We start from the raw sequence: 19,264 nt of genomic DNA on the forward strand, positions 1-19,264 counted from the left end.
CTTTAAATCGATTTCCATTGACTTCAAGTTGTTGCTTCTTTTCCATTTCCCCTGACTACGGTGACATCTTTAGATGCATTAGTATTTTGACAGCTGATCAATATGGCAACTATCACTGGGAACTGCTTGGAATGAGAAGATCAAATAAAAGTTTGGTACAGTGGTGACTTCAACCAATGTGCAAGGCTGGGTTGCCTCTGGGCTGGGTGTTATCTGCAGGCCAGGTTTCAGCAGAGGGCACAGCTCAGTGAAAGCCTCACTGCTGATGTGTAGATGGATAAAGGTGGGCCTCTTCTGACATGTCCAAGTGGTTGTGCTGGGATTGTAGAATGTTACTCATGGGACTGACACATGACAACCGTTCTGATTCCTCCTGGGTCCTTTTGCACTATAAGCTCTAATCGTATGATGGATTAGAAACATAGAAAGATTTGCAGCACAGAAGGAGGCAATTCAGCCCATCATGTCTGTGCCAGCTGAGAAAGACAGATCCAGTCGAATACCACCATCCATCTCTTTGTCTGTAGCCCTGTAGGTTACAACATTTCAATTGCATATCCAAGTGTTTTAAAACATGATGAAAGTTTCTGCCTCTACCACCCTTTCAGGCAGTGAGTTACAGAGCCCCACCAACATCTAGATGAAAAGGATTACTCTCAACTCCTCTATAATCCTTCTGACAATTACTTTAAATCTATGCCCCATGGTTATTGACCTCTCTGCTAATGAACATACGTCCTTCCTATCCACTATAGGCCTCTCATAATTTTATACACCTCAATTAAATCTCCTCTCAGTGTCCTCTGTTCCAAAGCAAAAAACCCAAGGCATCCAATCTTTCCTCATAGCTAAAATTCTGCATCCTGGCAACATCCTCATAAACATCTTTTGTACCCTCTCTAGTGTGATCACATCCTTCCTGTAATGCAGTTACCAGAACTGCATGCAGTACTGTAGCTGCGGTCTGACTAGTGTTTTATACAGTTCTAGCATAATTTCCCTGCTCTTATATGCCAGGCCTCGGCCAATAATGGAAAGTATCCCATATACCGTCTTGACCACCTTATCTACCTATCCCGCTACCTTCAAGGATCTGTAGATATACACTCCAAGGTCTCTCTGTTCCTCTACACTTCTCAGAATCCTACCATTTCATGTGTATTCCCTTGCCTTGTTTGTCCTCCCCAAAAGCATTACTTCACATTTCACCGGATTGAATTCCATTTGTCACTTCTCTGTCCACCTGACCAGTCCATTGATATCTTTCTGCAGTCTACGGCTTTCTTGCTCACTATCAACCACACGGCCAATTTTCCTATCATCTTCAAACTTCTTAATTATACCCCCTACGTGTTAAGTTTAAATCATTGATATATATCATGAACAGCAAAAGACCTAGTACTGAGCCCTGAAGAACTCCATGGAAAACAACCTTCTAATCACAGTAACACCAATTGACCGTAACCTTTTGCTCCCTACCACTGAGTCAATTTTGGATCCAACTTGCCACTTTCCTTTGGATTGCATGAGCTTTTAATTTTCTGGCCAGTCTGTCATGTGGGACCTTGTCAAAAGCCTTGCAAAAATCCATGTTGATTACACCAAGTGAGCTACCCTCCTTGTTACCTCCTCAAAAAAAATCAATCAAGTTAGTGAGACATGACCTTCCTTCAACAAATCCATGCTGACTGCCCTTAATTAATCCATACCTTTCTAAATGATGATTTATGTTGTCTTTCAGAATTTTTTCCAATAATTTGCCCACCGCCAAGGTTAGGCTGACTGGCCTGTAATTACTCGGCCTATCCCTTTCTCCATTTTTAAACAATGGTACAATGTTAGCAGTCCTTCAGTCCTCTGGCACCATGCTTGTAGCAACAGAGGATTGGAAAATGAAGTTTAGAGCCTCTGCTATTTCTTGTCTTGCTTCCGTTAGCAACCTGGGACACATTTCATCTGGACCTCGTGATTTATCCACTTTGAAGGATGCTAAGCACCTTAATATTTCCTCTTGCTCTGATTAAACAGATGCAAAGTATTCATTCGGATCCATGCCCACGTCTTGACCTCCACACACAAGTTATCTTTTTGGTCTCTAATAGGCCCTAACCTGTCCTTAGTTATCCTTTCTCTCATTATGTATTTATAAAGCATCTTTGGGTTTTCCTTGATGGATTAAATTAATACCCATTGTAATTGGGTGTTCAGTATTGTCAGGTGCTGAGCGGCACAGGCAAGTAGTCAATTTAAAGGTTAAAAATGAGCCTGTTTTCGAGGTACTGAGGCCATAATTACCTCGCCTCCCCCCGCCCCCATCTACTGGCACTTAGACTCCCAGTCATTTGTCACCTTTATGTTTGAGTGATTTCTTCAGCCCATTTCTTATAACCTCCATTAAATGTTCCACGCCCACTGCTGTTGATGTAATTCCAATATCCATCTCCTCGATTAAAACTGAGACAAAGCACTATATTTTGTACCTCTGCCATTCCCCAATCTCCTTGCCTCCTACATTTCCAGTTGGCTCTACCCCTCCATTGACTATCCTCTTCCTCATAAGGTGCCAATAGAAAGTCTTTTTATTCGCCTTAATGTTTTATGCTAATTGTTTCTCAGTCTTTCCAATATTCCCATCTGTAGCTTTTCCATATCCTCTATACTTGTCCTGATTTCCATTTTATTACCTACTCTGTAATCTCTAAATGCTTTTTTTAAAGTTCCAAATTTGATCTGATCTCTGTATTCATCCTAGAAACCCAAGCCTGTGACACACGCCCCTTTTATCTTACTGGACTGTATTGAATCTGTAACCTCTTCATCTCTTGTTTAAATGTTTTCCATACTAAGTTACAGTTCCACTTGTCAACTTTTCCTCCCTTGTAATCTGGGCAAGCTCTTTTTTCATTGCGCTATAATTAGACGTATGTTTTGCCCGATCAATTATCTTTTCTTCATTCTTTTCGTTCCGTTACTTTAGCGTGGCCATTGTTTCCTGATCATTCTCCTATTTTAGGTTACCAGCTTTAGTCCTTATTGGAGTAGCGACATATTGGCTGATAAAACAGTCCTGAGCAAATTGCAAGGAAAATTCTCTCCTTTTTCACCAAATATATTTCCCTCGCCCAAATTACTTTAAAATAATTAAAATCTCTTATAATTACAACTATTGTTGACTATTGTTTGTCTGTGAATTTCACCCTCTGCTTCCACTGTTTGGTGATCTATAATGTGACTGATCTTTTCATATTCCTCAATTCAATGCAATGGGTTTCTAGAACTGATCTTCCTGGGTTGACCCCCTGTTCTGGAGCTGGACAGAAGCACCAAACCAGAATTATGCTGCCCCTCTACAGCCCTGGAATCAATGAGATTTCCTTTCCCAAGACGCTTAAATGACCTGTGGACACCCCTGCCTCCTACCATCCCCACACCCAACTTGTCTTAGAGGGGATTCAATGAACCATAGAACCATAGAAAAGTTATGGCTTAAAAAGAGACCATTCAGCCCACCGTCTGCACCGACTGCAAAAAACTAGCCGCCCAATCTAATCCCACCTTCCAGCACCTGGTCCATAGCCTTGCAGGTTACAGCAATTCAGGTGCATGTCCAGGTACCTTTTAAAAGAGTTGAGGGTTTCTGCCTCCACCACCAATCCGGGCAGTGAATTCCGGACACCCACCACCCTCTGCATGAGAAAGGTTTTTCCTCGTGTCCCATCTAATCCTTCTACCAATCACCTTAAATCTTGCCCCCGATAATTGACCTCTCCACTAGGAGGAACAGGTCCTTCCTGTCTACGCTATCTTGGCCGCTCATAATTTTGTACATCTCAATTAAGGCACGCTTCAGCATCCTCTGTTCTGAGGAAAACAACCCTAGCCTATCCAATCTTTCCTCATAGCTGCAATTTTCAAGCCCTGGCAATATTCTTGTAAATCTCCTCTGTACTCTCTCCAGAGCAATTATGTCCTTCATGTAAGGTTCATTAGATTCATTCCTGGGATGAAAGAGCTATCCACTGAGGAAAGATTGATTGCGTTGGGACTATACTCTCTAGGGTTTAGAAGATTGACAGGTGATCTCATTGAAATGTGTAAACCTCTTAGAGTGCTTGACAGGTTAGATGCTGCGAGGCTGTTTCCCCTGGCTGGAGACGACAGAACTGGGGAGCATAGACTCAGGATAAGAGGTCAGCCATTTAGGACTGAGTTGAGGAGAAACTTCTTCACTCAGAGGGTTGTGAATCTTTGGACTTTTCTCCCTCCCATCCTAGAGCAACATACCTTCTAAATTTTTTTGGAGTGCGCAGACGATTTAAGAGTGCGACCCATTTGGGGATGCAGTGGGGTAGTGATAATGTCACCAGACTAGAAACCCAGAGCTTCAGACTAATGCTCTGGGGGCATGGGTTTGAATCCCAGCATGGCAGATGGTGGAATTTGAATTCAATTAATAAATCTGGAATGAAAAACCGAGTGTAGTATTGATCATGAAACCATTGTCGATTGTTATAAAAACCCATCTGGTTCACTAATGTCCTTTAGGGAAGGAAATGTGCTGTCCTTACCTGGTCTGGCCTACATGCGACTCCAGCTCCACAGCAATGTGGTTGACTCTAAACTGCCCTCTGAAATGGCCCAGCAAACCACTCAGCTGTATTAAACTGCTACAAAGTGTAAGAAAAGGAATGAAACCGGATGGACCACCCGGCATCGACCTTGGCACCAGAAACGACAACGGCAAACCCAGCCCTGTCGACCCTGCAAAGTCCTCCTTACTAACATCTGGGGGCTTGTGCCAAAATAAGGAGAGCTATCCCACAGACTAGTCAAGCAACAGCCTGACATAGTCATACTCACGGAATCATACCTTGCAGACAATGTCCCAGACACCATTAACACTATCCCACTGACAAGTCAGACCCACCAGGGGTGGTGGCACAGTGGTATACAGTCGGAAGGAAGTTGACCTGGGAGTTCTCAGCATTGACTCTGGAGCCCATGAAGTTTCATGGCATTAGGTCAAACATGGGCACAGAAACCTTCTGCTGATTACCACCTACTGTCCCCCCTCGGCTGATGAATCAGTGCTTTACCACGTTGAACACCAATTGGAAGAAGCACTGACGGTAGCAAGGGCACAAAATGTACTCTGGGTGGGGGACTTCAATGTCCATCAGCAAGAGTGGCTCAGTAGCACCACTACTGACCGAGCTGGCCGAATCCTAAAGGACATAGCTGCTAGATTGGATCTGTCAAGAAGAGGCAAAAACCTACTTGACCTCGTCCTCACCAATCTACCTGTTGCAAATGCATCTGTCCATGACAGTATTGGTAGGAGTGGCTACTGCACAATCCTTGTGGAGACGAAGTCTCATCTTCACACTGAGGATACCCTCCATCATGTTGTGTGGCACTACCACCATGCTAAATGGGATAGATTTCAAACAGATCTAGTGACTCAAAACTGGGCATCCATGAGGCACTGTGGGCCATCAGCAGCAGCAGAATTGTATTCAACCACATTCTGTAACCTCATGGCCCAGCATATCCCCCACTCTATCATTACCATCAAGCCAGGAGACCAACCCTGGTTCAATGAAGAGTGCAGGAGGGCATGCCAGGAGCAGCACCAGGCATACCTAAAAATGAGGTGTCAACCTGGTGAAGCTACAACACAGGACTACTTGTATGCCAAACAGCGGAAGCAGCATGCAATAGACAGGGCTTTGTGATCTAAGCTCTGCAGTCCTGCCACATCCAGTCATGAATGGTGATGGACAATTAAACAACTGACAGGAGGAGAAGGCTCCACAAATATCCCCACCCTCAATGATGGGGCAGCCTAACACATCAGTGCAAAAGACAAGGCTGAAGCGTGTGCATCCATCTTCAGCCAGAAGTGCCGAGTTGATGATCCATCTCATCCTCCTCCTGACGTCCCCAGAATCACAGATGCCAGCCTTCAGCCAATCCAATTCACCCCATGTGATATCAAGAAATGGCTGAAAGCACTGGATACTGCAAAGGCTATGGGGCCTGACAACATTCTAGCAATAGTATTGAGACGTGCTCCAGAACTACCACGCCCCTAGCCAAGCTGTTCCAGTACAGCTGCAACACTGGCATTTACACGACAATATGGATAATTGCCCAGGTATGTCCTGTACATAAAAAGCAGCACAAGTCCAACCCGGCCAAATACCACCCTACTCTCAATCATCAGCAAAGTGATGGAAGGGGTCATTGACAGTGCCATCAAGCAGCACATACTCGGCAATAACCTACTCAGTGACGCTCAGTTTGGGTTCCGTCAGGGCCACTCAGCTCCTGACCTTATTACAGCCTTGGTTCAAACATGAATAAAAGAGCTGAACTCAAGAGGTGAGAGTGACTGCTCTTGACATGAAGGTAACATTTGACCGAGTATGGCATCAAGGAGCCCTAGCAAAACTGGAGTCAATGGGAATCGGGGGAAACCTCTCGGTTGGTTGGAGTTATACCTAGCACAAAGGAAGGTGGTTATGGTTGTTGGAGGCCAATTATCACTGCAGGAATTCCTCAGTGATGTCCTTGTCCCAAGCATCTTTTGCTGCTTCATCAATGACCATCCCTCCATCGTAAGGTCAGAGGTCAGATGTTTGCTGACGATTGCACAATATTCAGCACCATTTACGCCTCCTTAGATACTGAAGCAGTCCATGTCCATATGCAGCAAGACCTGGACAACATGCAGGTTTGGGCAGATAAGTGGCAAGTAACATTTGCACCACACAAATGCCAGGCAATGACCATCTGCAACAAGAGAGAATCTAACCATCTCCCCTTGATGTTCAATGGCATTACCGTCAATGAATGCCCCACTATCCACATCTTGGGGGTCACTATTGACCAGAAACTGAACTGGAGTAACCACATAAAAGCTGTGACTCCAAGAGCAGGTAAGAGTCTGGGAATTCTGTGGCGAGTAACTCTCTTCCTGTCTCCGCAATGCCTCTCCACAATCTATAAGGCACAAGTCAGGAGTGTGATGGAATCTCTCCACTTGCCTGGATGGGTGCAGCTCCAAAAATATTCAAGAAGCTCAACAACATCCAGGACAAAGCAGCCCGCTTGATTGACACCCCATCCACCACTTTCAACCTTCACTCCCTTTACCACCAAGGCACAGTGGCAGCAGTGTGTACCATATACTAGATGCACTGCAGCAACCCACCAAGGCTCCTTCGACAGCACCTTCTAAACCCATGACCTCTACCACTGGAAGGATAAGGACAGCAGATGCATGGGAACACCACCACCTGCAAGTTCCGCTCCAAGTCACACACCATCCTGACTTGGAACTATATTGCCATTCCTTCACTGTTGCTGGGTTAAAATCCTGGAACTCCCTTCCTAACAGCACAGTTGGTGTAACCACACCCCATGGACTGTAACAATTCAAGAAGGCAGCTCCCCACCGCCTTCTCAAGGGCAATTAGAGATAGGCAATAAATGCTGGCCTAACCAGCGATGCCCACATCCCCCCGAACAAATAAAACAAAAAATGTTGCCGGGCTATACACACAACTTAAAGGGGCCAACTTGTGCACGGCCTGCATGGGAACCTTTGGATTGTTGCACAGCTTAAAGGTCAAAGGTCAAAGAACAGTACTGCACAGGAACAGGCTATTCGGCCCTCCAAGCCTGCGTCGATCTTGATGCCTGTCTAAACTAAAACCTTCTGCACTTAGCGGGAACATTGCCCCAGAGAGCTTTTGATGCTTAATTGGTGAATATATTCAAGACTGAGATTGATAGCATTTTGGACACAAAGTATGGGGGATAGGGCGCGAAAGTGGAGTTGATTTATAAGTTCAGCTATAATCTAATTGAATGGCGGAGCATGCTTGAGGGATCATGTGGCCTACTCCTGTTCCTATTTATGTTCTAGCTACTAATGGAGATTGCCCTTCCTCTGCCCTGATATGTTTGTTATTACCTTGTTCTGCCTGACCCTTTTACCTCCTCATTCCCTATGCACCTAAGCTGACATACGCATGTGATCTTCCTACTATACACTTGTTTTTCCTCTTCTAACAGTCAAGACTTACAAATGTACCCTCCTCGTGGAACAAAATATGTGCCCTTTGCCCCAGCTGGTGAGAATTCTCTACAGATCCAATAAATATATGTATCACATTCTTTCCATTTCTTGTCTTTAAGGAATTAATGGAAAATGCATTCGAACGAAGACTCAATGGCTGACTCCATCAGAGTTTGAAAATATAAGTGGTGTCAGACCAGACATTCGATACTGGAAGAGAAATATCCGCTGTAAATCAGAAACTCTGGGCAAACTGATCCAGGTATGTTCCACTAAATCCAAAGTTTGGGATAGGTGATGCACGGTTAATGGGGAGCTTTAAACGTACATCTTTAACATCGGGCACATTTTAAACACTCACATTTTAAAATATCAGGTTACCAGCAATATTGAAACCAACGTAGGGGGCTTCACAGTGTGTTACCAGAGAGCAGTCTCTAACAGCACTCAGTGGGCAAAACGTGATCCGTGTAGTGCCCATTTTCTGGGTGTAAAACGGACACAACACTGACAAATTTAGCCCCTAGTCTGCGCATGAGTGCAGGCCACTACCAAATTTATTGGGCCCATTTTTCAGGCATTCTAGGTAGCCACCTAAAACAGGCCTCTGGTCCCTTGCATGTGCTAATTGGGGGCCTAACGCCTGTTAAAGTAATCATCAGGGACATTTGATTCAATGAGCAGAGCAGGTGCCGAGATTGACCTGCTCAGGATTCCTAAGTGGTAGCTCTCGCTGTCAAAGAAAGATGTAGAGTACTCCCCTGATTACACAGTAATTACGATCATCCCTTATCCACCCCCACGACTACATACCCCCACCAACCCACCCCCCCATCCCAGAACCAGAACAATCCTTCAGGTAGCTGACTTTAAATCGCAAGTCATCATACATAAATGAGGTGCGAACCCCAATTTCGGGTCCCAAAAAAGGGCCCAGACAAATTTCCACCCCAGTGTCATGTAAATTAGATGGAGGTAACCTGAGATAGTTGCTAAAAGCAGTCAGAATTTAACTTTAAAACATTAAATGAAAAGCTTCTGAGCCAGCAGCTATGCGCATTTAAATAAACACTGTTACAAATACCTGATTCATAGTCTGTAGTAATTTTGGGATTGATTGTTTTAATGCAACACAAATTAAAACACCTGGTTTTAGAAGCTGGCAAACAAAACCTAGGGTGGTTACAAATCCAAGGGTGGCCCATATTTATTTAATAAGGCCATAATGGGAAGTGTGAAGACTCTAAACAATGAGAATCTCTCTAAACTTCTTGATGGAGACAATGTGTCTGCAGCTGCCTCAATCAGGGTTTTGGATTATTCATATAATTTCCAAGAACAAAGAGAAGACTTGGAGTTGGAAATGATTAGTTTAAATTGCTCTCTGGGACATCCCACGTGTAACTTATGCTTTGGAGATAGATGATGCAGGGGTGGGTGGTGGTGGGGAGAGTGGTGCCTATTGGTCATTTGATCGGTGTGCTTCCTGACAGAAACGTAGTTGACTTTTAGAAAGCTTCTGGCTTCAGACAGGCAGTTGGTCACAGAGAAAGTATTTTGCTTTGATAACACCTGAGCTTAGGAGCATAGAGGCCATCAAGAACCAGCAGTGTTTGTGTTTTGAGTAAGGTCCATACCCAAGCTGTGAAATCCAGATTCATGAGGTGTTGAAGGAAAACTGGAGGGTTTGCCGAGCCGAAACTAGAGGAAGAATCCCCAGGAGATCTGACATCTCAGAAAAGAGCTGAGAAATTATGGAAATTGAGGTGAATTCCTAACAGCTATGATGTATTTTGGATTGGTCCCAGAAGAAGTGAACAAACCGCTAAGATCCTGTAAAGTATAGGGGAACTCTTGGGGTGGAAGTAAAAGTCAAGCGGGGGTACTCTGTTGAGATTTGGAGTTTAAAGTATACGTCTTCATGTTCTGTTCAGATTTTAAATTTAAAGCATGTGTTATCAAATTGTAGTGTTAAATTAGTAGCGTTTTGCTTTGTTTAACTCTTGTACAGTAAAGTTTTGTTGTTTAAAAGGTGAAATTTTGTGGCATAATTCTTTCAGTAGTAACTGGGAATTCAACCTTCCCTTTTTAAAAGTTAATGGTCCTTAATGGGATCGTAACAACATTTAGTTGAAATTGAGTATTAATCTAACTTGCTCACAGTGTCAGACAAAGTATCCCCACCCCCAGCCTGCACCCTATGCTACTGAACATGGTCTCCACCCACTGTCTCCCATCCTTTTCCATCTTTCCAGCCTTGTTATCACCGCATATATCAGCAACATACAGTAATCTTCTGTCACATTCACTCTGCCCTACTATCACATTCAGTCAGTCCCACTCACTTTGTCACATTTCCATACTCGCTCCATAACGCTCACTCTATCCCACTGTCACATTCATGTTGTTCCACTGTCAGATGCAATCTGTCTCCATCTCCCTCATTCTGTGCCATGGTCTAGCACACTCTGTTACACCCTATAATATGTCCATAGGTTTGGTATCCAGTTGTATATAACTTAATATGATTTCATTTTTCTTCCTAGGTCTCTTTCCACTGATTTTTTTTTTAATTTTATTTTTCCAGAAAGGCTACTTGAAACTTCACAAGCCTGACTGTTTGTGTGAAGCATGCACATCTGCAGATTTTGAAGCTCAGGTAAATAGAGCCCAAAGGTCATTCTTTAGAGAGCAGATTCACACCAGTATTCTTATGAAGCAAACTGACCCCATTACTGTTCCAGAGTAGCCTGATCCCAGTGCAGATATGGGGCATACTGATCCCGGTACAATTATGGGTAAACAGAGAGCAGGATGGTGGTACATAAATAGAGAGACAGGTGGATAGTGATAAACAGACAGAGATAGAGAGAGACCTAGTGAGAAAGAGAGAGGGAGAAATAGGCAGTTCAGAAGATTCATAAAGAAAAACAGATGAAGACCGAGAAAGAGTAAGAGACAGATGCACAAAGCTAGAGAGACAGGCAGCGATAGTGACAGAGGGAAACATAGAACAGACATGTATCTGTATTTGTCTCCTGGTTTCATTGTGTTACTAAGTTACCCAAGTTGTGTGTATTGGAGATTTCAGTGGGGTCACTCAGTTTTTGGTGTTTTTGTGTATAACTTGCTATTTTACATAAACAGGAGAACGACGATGAATGTACAGTGTGCGAAGATGCAGGGGATCTGATCTGCTGTGACAAATGTCCCAAAGCTTTTCACCCCCCCTGCCATGTTCCCTCAATCAACCCAACTTCAAGGTTTGTATTTTGTCTTCAACTTATCATTGTGCTATGACAACAGAGTTCGGGCACTAGAATGTTAGAAACAAGTCATTCATAGAATAATGGAATGTTACAACATAGAAATGGGTCTTTCATGCATCATAGGGGAAGAAATTAATCTGGGCCCATTTTTAGACTCAGACTTGGTACTGCGTGCCAACAAAGAGAATAAAAGCCAGCCTGACCAGGCAGGTGGGCAGTTATAATGTCCTGGGTTACTTACCTGCTGGAAAGCTGCTCGGATCCTACAGTGTCCAATAGGAGTAGGTGGCAAAGGCACTCACCGGAAACTGGCGGACTCATAATTGATATGTGCAAATGATGCTTATCGGACCCTGATGGCATTTTAACTCAGGCCTGATAGGAAAGCCACTTCCTTACTCAAACAAGAAATAGAAGCTAAGACACTGGAGATGATCAAACTGCATCTAGATGTATGATGGGACGTTAGGGGGTACTGGAGGATTTCAAGATATTATCTATATGGCCTGAAAGGAAATTTGGGAATAATGCTATGAAATTAAATATGCCTCACAAAGAGCTAATTTCTGTGGACATTGAGGTTATTCAGGATATTGATCAGGAACTTTTACTGGGGTAGCAGATGATGCAAGTTGTATACTCATAATACCTTATCAGTCTGAGACAATTTGGAGGGGGTTATTTGTATATTCCAGAAAGGTTCATATCTGTAATATTGGAGTAGTTCTGAATCAGAGGTACCAGCATGAGTCTTGGCTAGCTAGGACATGACTCTGACACCAAACGAGGAAGGAGGTTTTTGATTCAAGGGATTAGCTTTGACTGACTGCTTGGCAAACTAATTCTTGAGGCAGATTTGAGGGAGCGGTCAGAGATCAAGCTTTTGGCTACCCTTTCGCGAAAAGAGACAATCCAGTTTTACATTCCGATCGCGCCAGAGGGGGTTCACTTTCTAAATCAGTTCCAGGCTATTCCATGATACTAACTTGCAAAGTGAAGTTGATTCATAGCAAAGTGTACATTTTACCTAATTTATTATTTTTGATGTTCTGAGGAGCAATAGGAAATAAGTAGGTCTCATTGTGAAAACAGTACTCTGTTTCCTCATGTAAAATAAAGCAGTTTGTTGATTTACAGTTGGCCTTGTCTCAGAGTGTTTTCAGTCTGTCTTCTGAAAGATAGGAGTGATGCACCTAGCAAGATCACTGTATTTATTTCCTGGCCCTGGGTCACACCAGCATATCATTAAATATTGGGCAGTAAAGATATTCTGCAGATTTTAGGAGGCACAAGATATTCCGAGAATGTCTACTGAAGACCTCAAATTTGCAACAACGTCAATGGGAAAATTAATGTACAAAAGAAATGGATTTTGCTAGGTGTAGGAGGATTAGTTAATGTAATGGAGGAATGGGCTTTGAGAAGATAGATGGCCTCTTCTTGCCTTTGGTATTTCCTACTGACATGTCTCTAATCAAAAGATTTCAGTTTAAAAGTTCCATTTTGTTAATTAATTCCAGTGAGAATTTGGTCTGTACCTTCTGCAAAATGGACAAACTATCAGAAAATAAAGCAAGGGCAAGTGTCTCCAGCAGTGAGTTCGATGTATATAAATCAGCCATGACTCCAGAGTACATTCTGGTAAGTCTGCATGATAAGAGCATCTAAGCGCGTCTGTACAGTTTGCACTCAGTAAGCTATGAGCCTCATGAAGGGTAGTATGAAGATTACTTTTTCATACCGTGAACAGTGAGCCCAACAGGGAACAGTGTGAATGTCCATTCTTCACTCAGTGAGGTGTAGACCTCACAGGAAAATGGTGGGAAGGTTAATTGTTCACTCATCATGCTCTGGCCCCAATAGGGTATTTGTTAGAACACCATTAGATCCCCATGATTTTTCATGTTATGCTTTGATCTACTCTCCTAGTTCTGCCATCCAATTGGTTGGAAGTTCAATGTGCACACTTATAAAATGCATGCATTCAACCATCTTTTTTTTGCTGTTGGTTATATGTATAACAATCACCTTTTGAATTTGTTTTTTAAAACCTCAGAAACAGAAATAGTTTAATCTTGATAAATGCCCCAACCAATGTACTGAGCCACATGGACCATGATGGCCCTACGTTTGGTCGAGCCAGCTGATTTCCTACATGTCCGTGAGAGTGCTACAATTGGCTTCAGTGCCTTGATGTTAGGGACAAGGAAAATCAGCCTGGGTCCCTCTTCCTGATCACCCTATAGAAATTCCGGCTGAATATTGTGCATGTGCTGGGTAAGGACAGGATTGCATTTGGCTATGATTCTTCCTATAACCAAATAGCTGCTGATGTTCACAGTCCAGGGATGGTGTTTATGTTGTCTGGTGTAATAACTATTATATATTAAAGAAAATTTTGCAAACGCAACATTTATTATTTGTGTCTAACTGGGTGTTTTTAATTACAGAAATGTGAATATATTTTACTCCAACTATACTGTAAGGCAGAGTGTGTGGTGTTTGACAAAACCCCCTGCACTGTAAGTATCTGACCTGAGTCATCACTCTATCGTTTGCAGTCGGCTTGTGTTAAATTACATAGTGTCACAGTTAGGGTGGAAAACGCTGTGCTCTAGCCAGCTGAAGTGCTCAGTATGTGAGAGCCAGCAACATGGTAAATCTTGTTAGAATAAAGATGCACTAAATGAGCTATTGTATGCACTAAGTGTGAGTTAGAACTAATGCATGCACCAGGTGTGTGTTAGAACTAGCACGTGGACGCTTGTGGTGTGTTAGAGTTCGTACGTGTGCATTAGTGTTCATACAAGTTTGCTAAATGCATTAAAGTAAGTGTGTGCCTGTCCTGTACAGCTCCATCCCAAAGCCATTCCATCTTGTTTCCTCCTGCCCAGTGCTTTCACCCCCTCCTGATCCCACTTCCACTTCTCTCTTATTCAAAAACCACTCACTATCCACTAGCCCTGTAAAGCTCTGAACAGTTTCTCTGTAGACAGTGCTGTAGAATTTTGTTTTATTCATTTGTGGTATGTGGGCGTCGCTGGCTAGGACAGCATTTATTACCCATCCCTAACTACCCTTGAGAAGGTGGTGGTGAGCTGCCTTCTTGAACCGCCGCAGTCCATGTGGAGTAGGTACAACCACAGTGCTGTTAGGAAGGGAATTATAGGATTTTGACCCAGCGACAGTGAAGGAATGGCGATATAGTTCCAAGTCAGGATGGCGTGTGGCTTGGAGGGGAACTTGCAGGTGGTGGTGTTCCCATACATCAGCTGTCCTTATCTTTCTAGATGGTAGAGGTTGCGGGTTTGGAAGGTGCTGTCTAAGGAGCCTTGGTGCATTGCTGCAGTGCATCTTGTAGGGGGTACACACTGCTGCCACTGTGCGTCGCTGGTGGAGGGTGTGAATGTTTATGGGTGGGGATCCAATCAAGCAGGTTGCTTTGTCCTGGATGGTGTCGAGCTTCTTCTTGAGTGTTGTTGGAGCTGCACACATCCAGGCAAGTGGAGAGTATTCCATCACACTCCTGACTTGTGCCTTGTAGATGGTGGACAGGCTTTGGGGAGACAGGAGGTGAATTACTCATTGCAGGATTCCCAGCCTCTGACCTGCTCTTGTAGCCACGGCATTTATATGGCTACTCCAGTTCAGTTTTTGGTCAATGGTCACTCCCAGGATGTAGATGGTGGGGGATTCAGTGATGGTAATGCCATTGAATGTCAATGGGAGATGGTTAGATTCTCTCTTGTTGGAGATGGTCATTGCCTGGCACTTGTGTGGCGCAAATGTTACTTGCCACTTATCAGCCCAAGCCTGGATGTTGTCCAGGTCTTGCTGCATAGGGACATGGGCTGCTTCAGTATCTGAGGAGTCACGAATGGTGATGAACATTGTGCAATCATCAGTGCATATCCCCACTTCTGACCTTATGATTGAAGGAAGGTCATTGATGAAGCAGCTGAAGATGGTTGGGCCTAGGACACTACCCTGAGGAACTCCTGCAATAAGGTCCTGAAGCTGAGATGATTGACCTCTGACAATCACAACCATCTTCCTTTGTGCTAGGTATGACTCCAACCAGTGGAGAGTTTTCCCCCTGATTCCCATTGACTCCAGTTTTGCTAGCGTTCCTTGATGCCATACACGGTCAAATACTACCTTGATTTCAAGGAGCAGTCACTCTCTCCTCACTCTTGAGTTCAGCTCTTTTGTCCAGGTTTGAGCCAAGGCTGTAATGAGGTCAGGAGCTGAGTGGCCCTGGCAGAACCCATATGTCCCCTGTGGATCACTGGAATGATTTGGTGGCATAGAAGTTCAGGGCCACTGACATTGATTCCCACCAAGTCCCCTGGGGCACAGCTCATCATGCATCATGTCACAAAAGTCTGTGACAGCCTCCCTGGAAAGGCAGAGTCTTTGTTGTCACTGCCTCTTGGACATCTGTAGGTAGTTGAGCCTCGACCTGTAGACTCTCACTGGAGGATACCTCCTTTTGCATGGGGCAACTCCCTCTCGCTCTCCTCTGCACATTTCTCCAGCATCTGGAGGCCACTGCTGACCCTCCTGTGGCCTTACAGGTTGTCGTGGTGCCACTGCAGGTGCCTGGCCCTCCCTCCTGCTCTGCTGCATCTCGTCTTCAATGGGGTCCCTGAAGCCTGGATGCATGAAGCCGATGATAGGTGACCTCTCCCTGAACAGCAGTCCTTCCCTGCCAACAGACCCCCTTGTTGTCTCCACTAATTAGCCTTGCCCGGGTGTTACTTGCCCGTTGCTCCAACTTGCAATACCCCGCCCCCAACAATCTTCCCCTCACTCCTCACACACTGCACGCAGCCCTCCTTTCGTTACCCTGCCAGGTCCTTGATGGTTACCCTCTTGATGGCCTCCCCTAGCAGGCAGCCATGCTCTCCCGCCTCCACACGCGAGTCTCAATTGGCCTCTAATGTATCTTAATTACTTGCCCGCTGCATTGTCATCAGACCTCCGCCCTCCATGTTTGTCACCATGGACAAAATCGGGATGGGACGTCACGACATCGGGCTTCCTGTTCGACATGTCCCATCCTGATTTTATGTCCTCCCATGCCTCCGTTCCTGTCAACTTCATTCCCTTAACATTCAGCACACAGTCTTGTTTCTTCCCAGTCTATGGTCGTACTGTTTCATATAGAGTTTCACCCATTCCCTATCAGCACTCGTATAATTTCCTATATGGTTCTTTTCATTCCCAATATATGATCTTACTGTCCTTTTCATTCTTAGCCTGTGGTCTTGGAGGTTTTAGATACAGTCCTTTTCATTGTCTGCACTATTTCATGACCATATACGGTCCTGTTCACTCAGTCTGTGATACTGTTTGATATATAGTCCTGGCATTCCCAGTCTATGATCTTACATTCCTTAGACAGTCACATATCTTCATGGGAATTTTATCTCCCCCACCCCTCCCCCAACCCAGCTGAAACAAGGTGGGAGCAGCTAAATTGAAGTGGGTGAAACACTTACACTATTTTGATTTTAGCATATGTGATATTTTTTGAAATGTGTTTGGGGGGTCCACATACAATCCTGTTTCTTCTCTCCACTCTAGCAGATTTCATGTAAGGTTCTATTCATTGTTGAACTGCACTCTTCCTTCTCCTCCTACAGTAGTAATCATTGACTGTCTGTGCTCTTTTAGGTTGGCAATCTTAGGGGTTTCTTACATGTCCTGTTCATTCACAGTCTGCACTTTTACAGATTCCGAATTACTGCGATATAATTGAAAATCCCATGTGGCTCTGCAGGGTGAAGGAGAAGCTAGCCACGAATGAGTACCAGATGGTGGGTGGGTTTATCGATGATGTGAGGTTAATCTTCCATAATTGTGCCAGATTCAACCAGGTAATATTGACAACACATGACTTTGACAGCAAGGAGTCTCATGTTTGCAATAATGGCCATCCCTAAAGAGATCACACATTAATTACCTGTGTTATAAAGATCCCTTGTGGAAATTTTGGGACAGAATCTGCTTCAGTCTCTTCTTTCCCGCTTCCTTGCATTTGGGGTTCCTACCTCGTTGCTGCTACTTCACCATGTGCTGCACGGCCACTTCTGGAACATTGCACTGTCATAGGCTGGACATGAGGGTCTCTGCCGATAATAAATTGACTACAGGTCAGCGAGTAGATTGGTAGCCAGTATCGGCAATGCAAGTCAATGGAAGTGGGCATGGGAATGAGGTGAGGGTAGGGTGGAATTGTGTGTAGGTGTGGATGACAACGACGATGGTCGGAATAGGGATGTGGCAGCTCTGTTTCTGAGATTCCACTGTCACTACTGGCAGGTGAACCCTCTCGAAACATTTCTAATGCAGAGGATCCATGTTCTTTCTCTTTTCCTGGGTTTTCTCCAAGGCAGCTATCAATGTTGGCTGAGAAACCGGCAAGCTAAGCCCTGGCCAATGCTGCTGCCTGCAATTTGTAAATTGTGAGAGAGCCAAATATAAGAGAGAGGACAAGGAGTATAAGGATTACAAGGAGCAAGGGGAAATGCCAAAAAGGCATAGCGAGAATGGGAGAAGCTGGGGAGGCAAGAGTGAGAGGGGTCTGGGGGGAAGAGAGTGAGGGAGGGCTGGGTGGAGAAAGGGGGGTACTGGAGGGTGGAGAATGTGAAGGGGGCGGGGGGATGAGAGAGTGAGGGGGCTGGGGGGGGGGGGAAGGAGTGAGGGGGCTGGGCGAGTTGAGAGTTAGAGGGACTAGGGGTAGAAAAGAGTGAGGAGGTCTGGAGAGGAGAGTGTGAGAGAGCTGGGGGAAAGAGTCGGGGGTGCTGGGGACAGATGAGAGTGAGGCGGGCTGGGTAGAGAGAGTGAGGGTCTGGAGGGAGGAGAGAAGGCGGAGCTGGAAGGGAGGAGTAATTGAGGGGTTTGTGGGGCAGAGTGTGAGAGAGACTGGAGGGGGACGAGTGTGAGAAGTTGGGGAGGAGGTAGTGAAAAGTGCTGGGGAGGAAGTGTGAGAAGCGACAGGGAGATGTGGAAGTGCATGAGAATCTAGGGGAGCAAGAGTTAATGTGGTTGGAAGAGGGAATGTGAGCAGGGCTGGGTTTGAGGGTTAAATAACCCTGAATATACGACACTGCCTTTCTCGCCCTGCCTGTGGGACGCAGCAAGTACAGCTTATCCTTAAAACAGTAAGGCTCAATTGAGGTTGGGTAGAGTTTGTTGGATTTTGAATATGAACCCTGAATAAAGCATACAATCTGGTGACAAATATTGCTACAAATTCTTATGAAAACCTTCACTTCCCCACCTCTGCCCATCCCAGGAGTGCAGAGTGCAAATTTGCCTCTGATCTTTCCTGAATTTGCTTTAACAGGCAGAACATTACTGGCTGGGAGTGAGCAGCTTTGCAAAGTGCACTCCCATTCTGCAGAAAGGATTAGGAACAGTGAACTTTTACTCCTTTATTAACAACCCAGTGCCTCCTTGTTTAAGTCCCTCATTTCTACCTGCTGGAGATCCAACAGCTGCAGCTCCAAATTGGATTTTATCTATATTTCCCCCCTCCTCCCCCATGCCCGAGATGGAGCTCTACCACCACCCCAAACTCCTCCTCCACTACCACATGTACTGAGATAGAACAATCCCTTCCCCTGCTGCAGTGGTGCTGGTAGCTGCCGGAGTCCTATCTCCAACCAGCCAATGGTTCACACAGGCTCTTCTCAAAACGATAGCTGAATAGAGGACTTTCTTTCTGTGTTGGGTTAATATTGGGCTCTGTCACACTGATCAGTTAACCACCTCATTCTAAGGGGTTAATATAAAACCTTCTAATTTTCATGTTAAATATGGAACCTGCTCATTCTTATGGGTTAAAGTAGGACATTCTCACCCGGCATTAATATGGAACTTCCTCTGGTATATATACTAC

At 44.7% G+C, this 19,264-nt stretch overlaps 1 protein-coding gene across 3 annotated transcripts in view; it reads left to right on the plus strand.

Annotated features, from left to right (window-relative positions):
• LOC137374835 (nuclear body protein SP140-like protein) overlaps positions 1 to 19,264 on the plus strand; it is a 101,523-nt gene that overhangs the window by 81,944 nt on the left and 315 nt on the right. For 2 of the 3 annotated variants that reach the window (XM_068041380.1, XM_068041379.1), the window contains exons 11-16: positions 8,206 to 8,348; positions 10,674 to 10,745; positions 11,234 to 11,349; positions 12,876 to 12,996; positions 13,806 to 13,877; positions 17,079 to 17,237. In XM_068041380.1, coding sequence (XP_067897481.1) covers positions 8,206 to 8,348; positions 10,674 to 10,745; positions 11,234 to 11,349; positions 12,876 to 12,996; positions 13,806 to 13,877; positions 17,079 to 17,237 — 683 coding nt within the window. The remainder of the gene's footprint in view (positions 1 to 8,205; positions 8,349 to 10,673; positions 10,746 to 11,233; positions 11,350 to 12,875; positions 12,997 to 13,805; positions 13,878 to 17,078; positions 17,238 to 19,264) is intronic. The other variant, XM_068041381.1, reaches the window with a different exon arrangement.

The sequence above is a fragment of the Heterodontus francisci genome, chromosome 11 (assembly GCF_036365525.1).
Source record: "Heterodontus francisci isolate sHetFra1 chromosome 11, sHetFra1.hap1, whole genome shotgun sequence".
In the NCBI taxonomy this organism is placed as follows: domain Eukaryota; kingdom Metazoa; phylum Chordata; class Chondrichthyes; order Heterodontiformes; family Heterodontidae; genus Heterodontus; species Heterodontus francisci.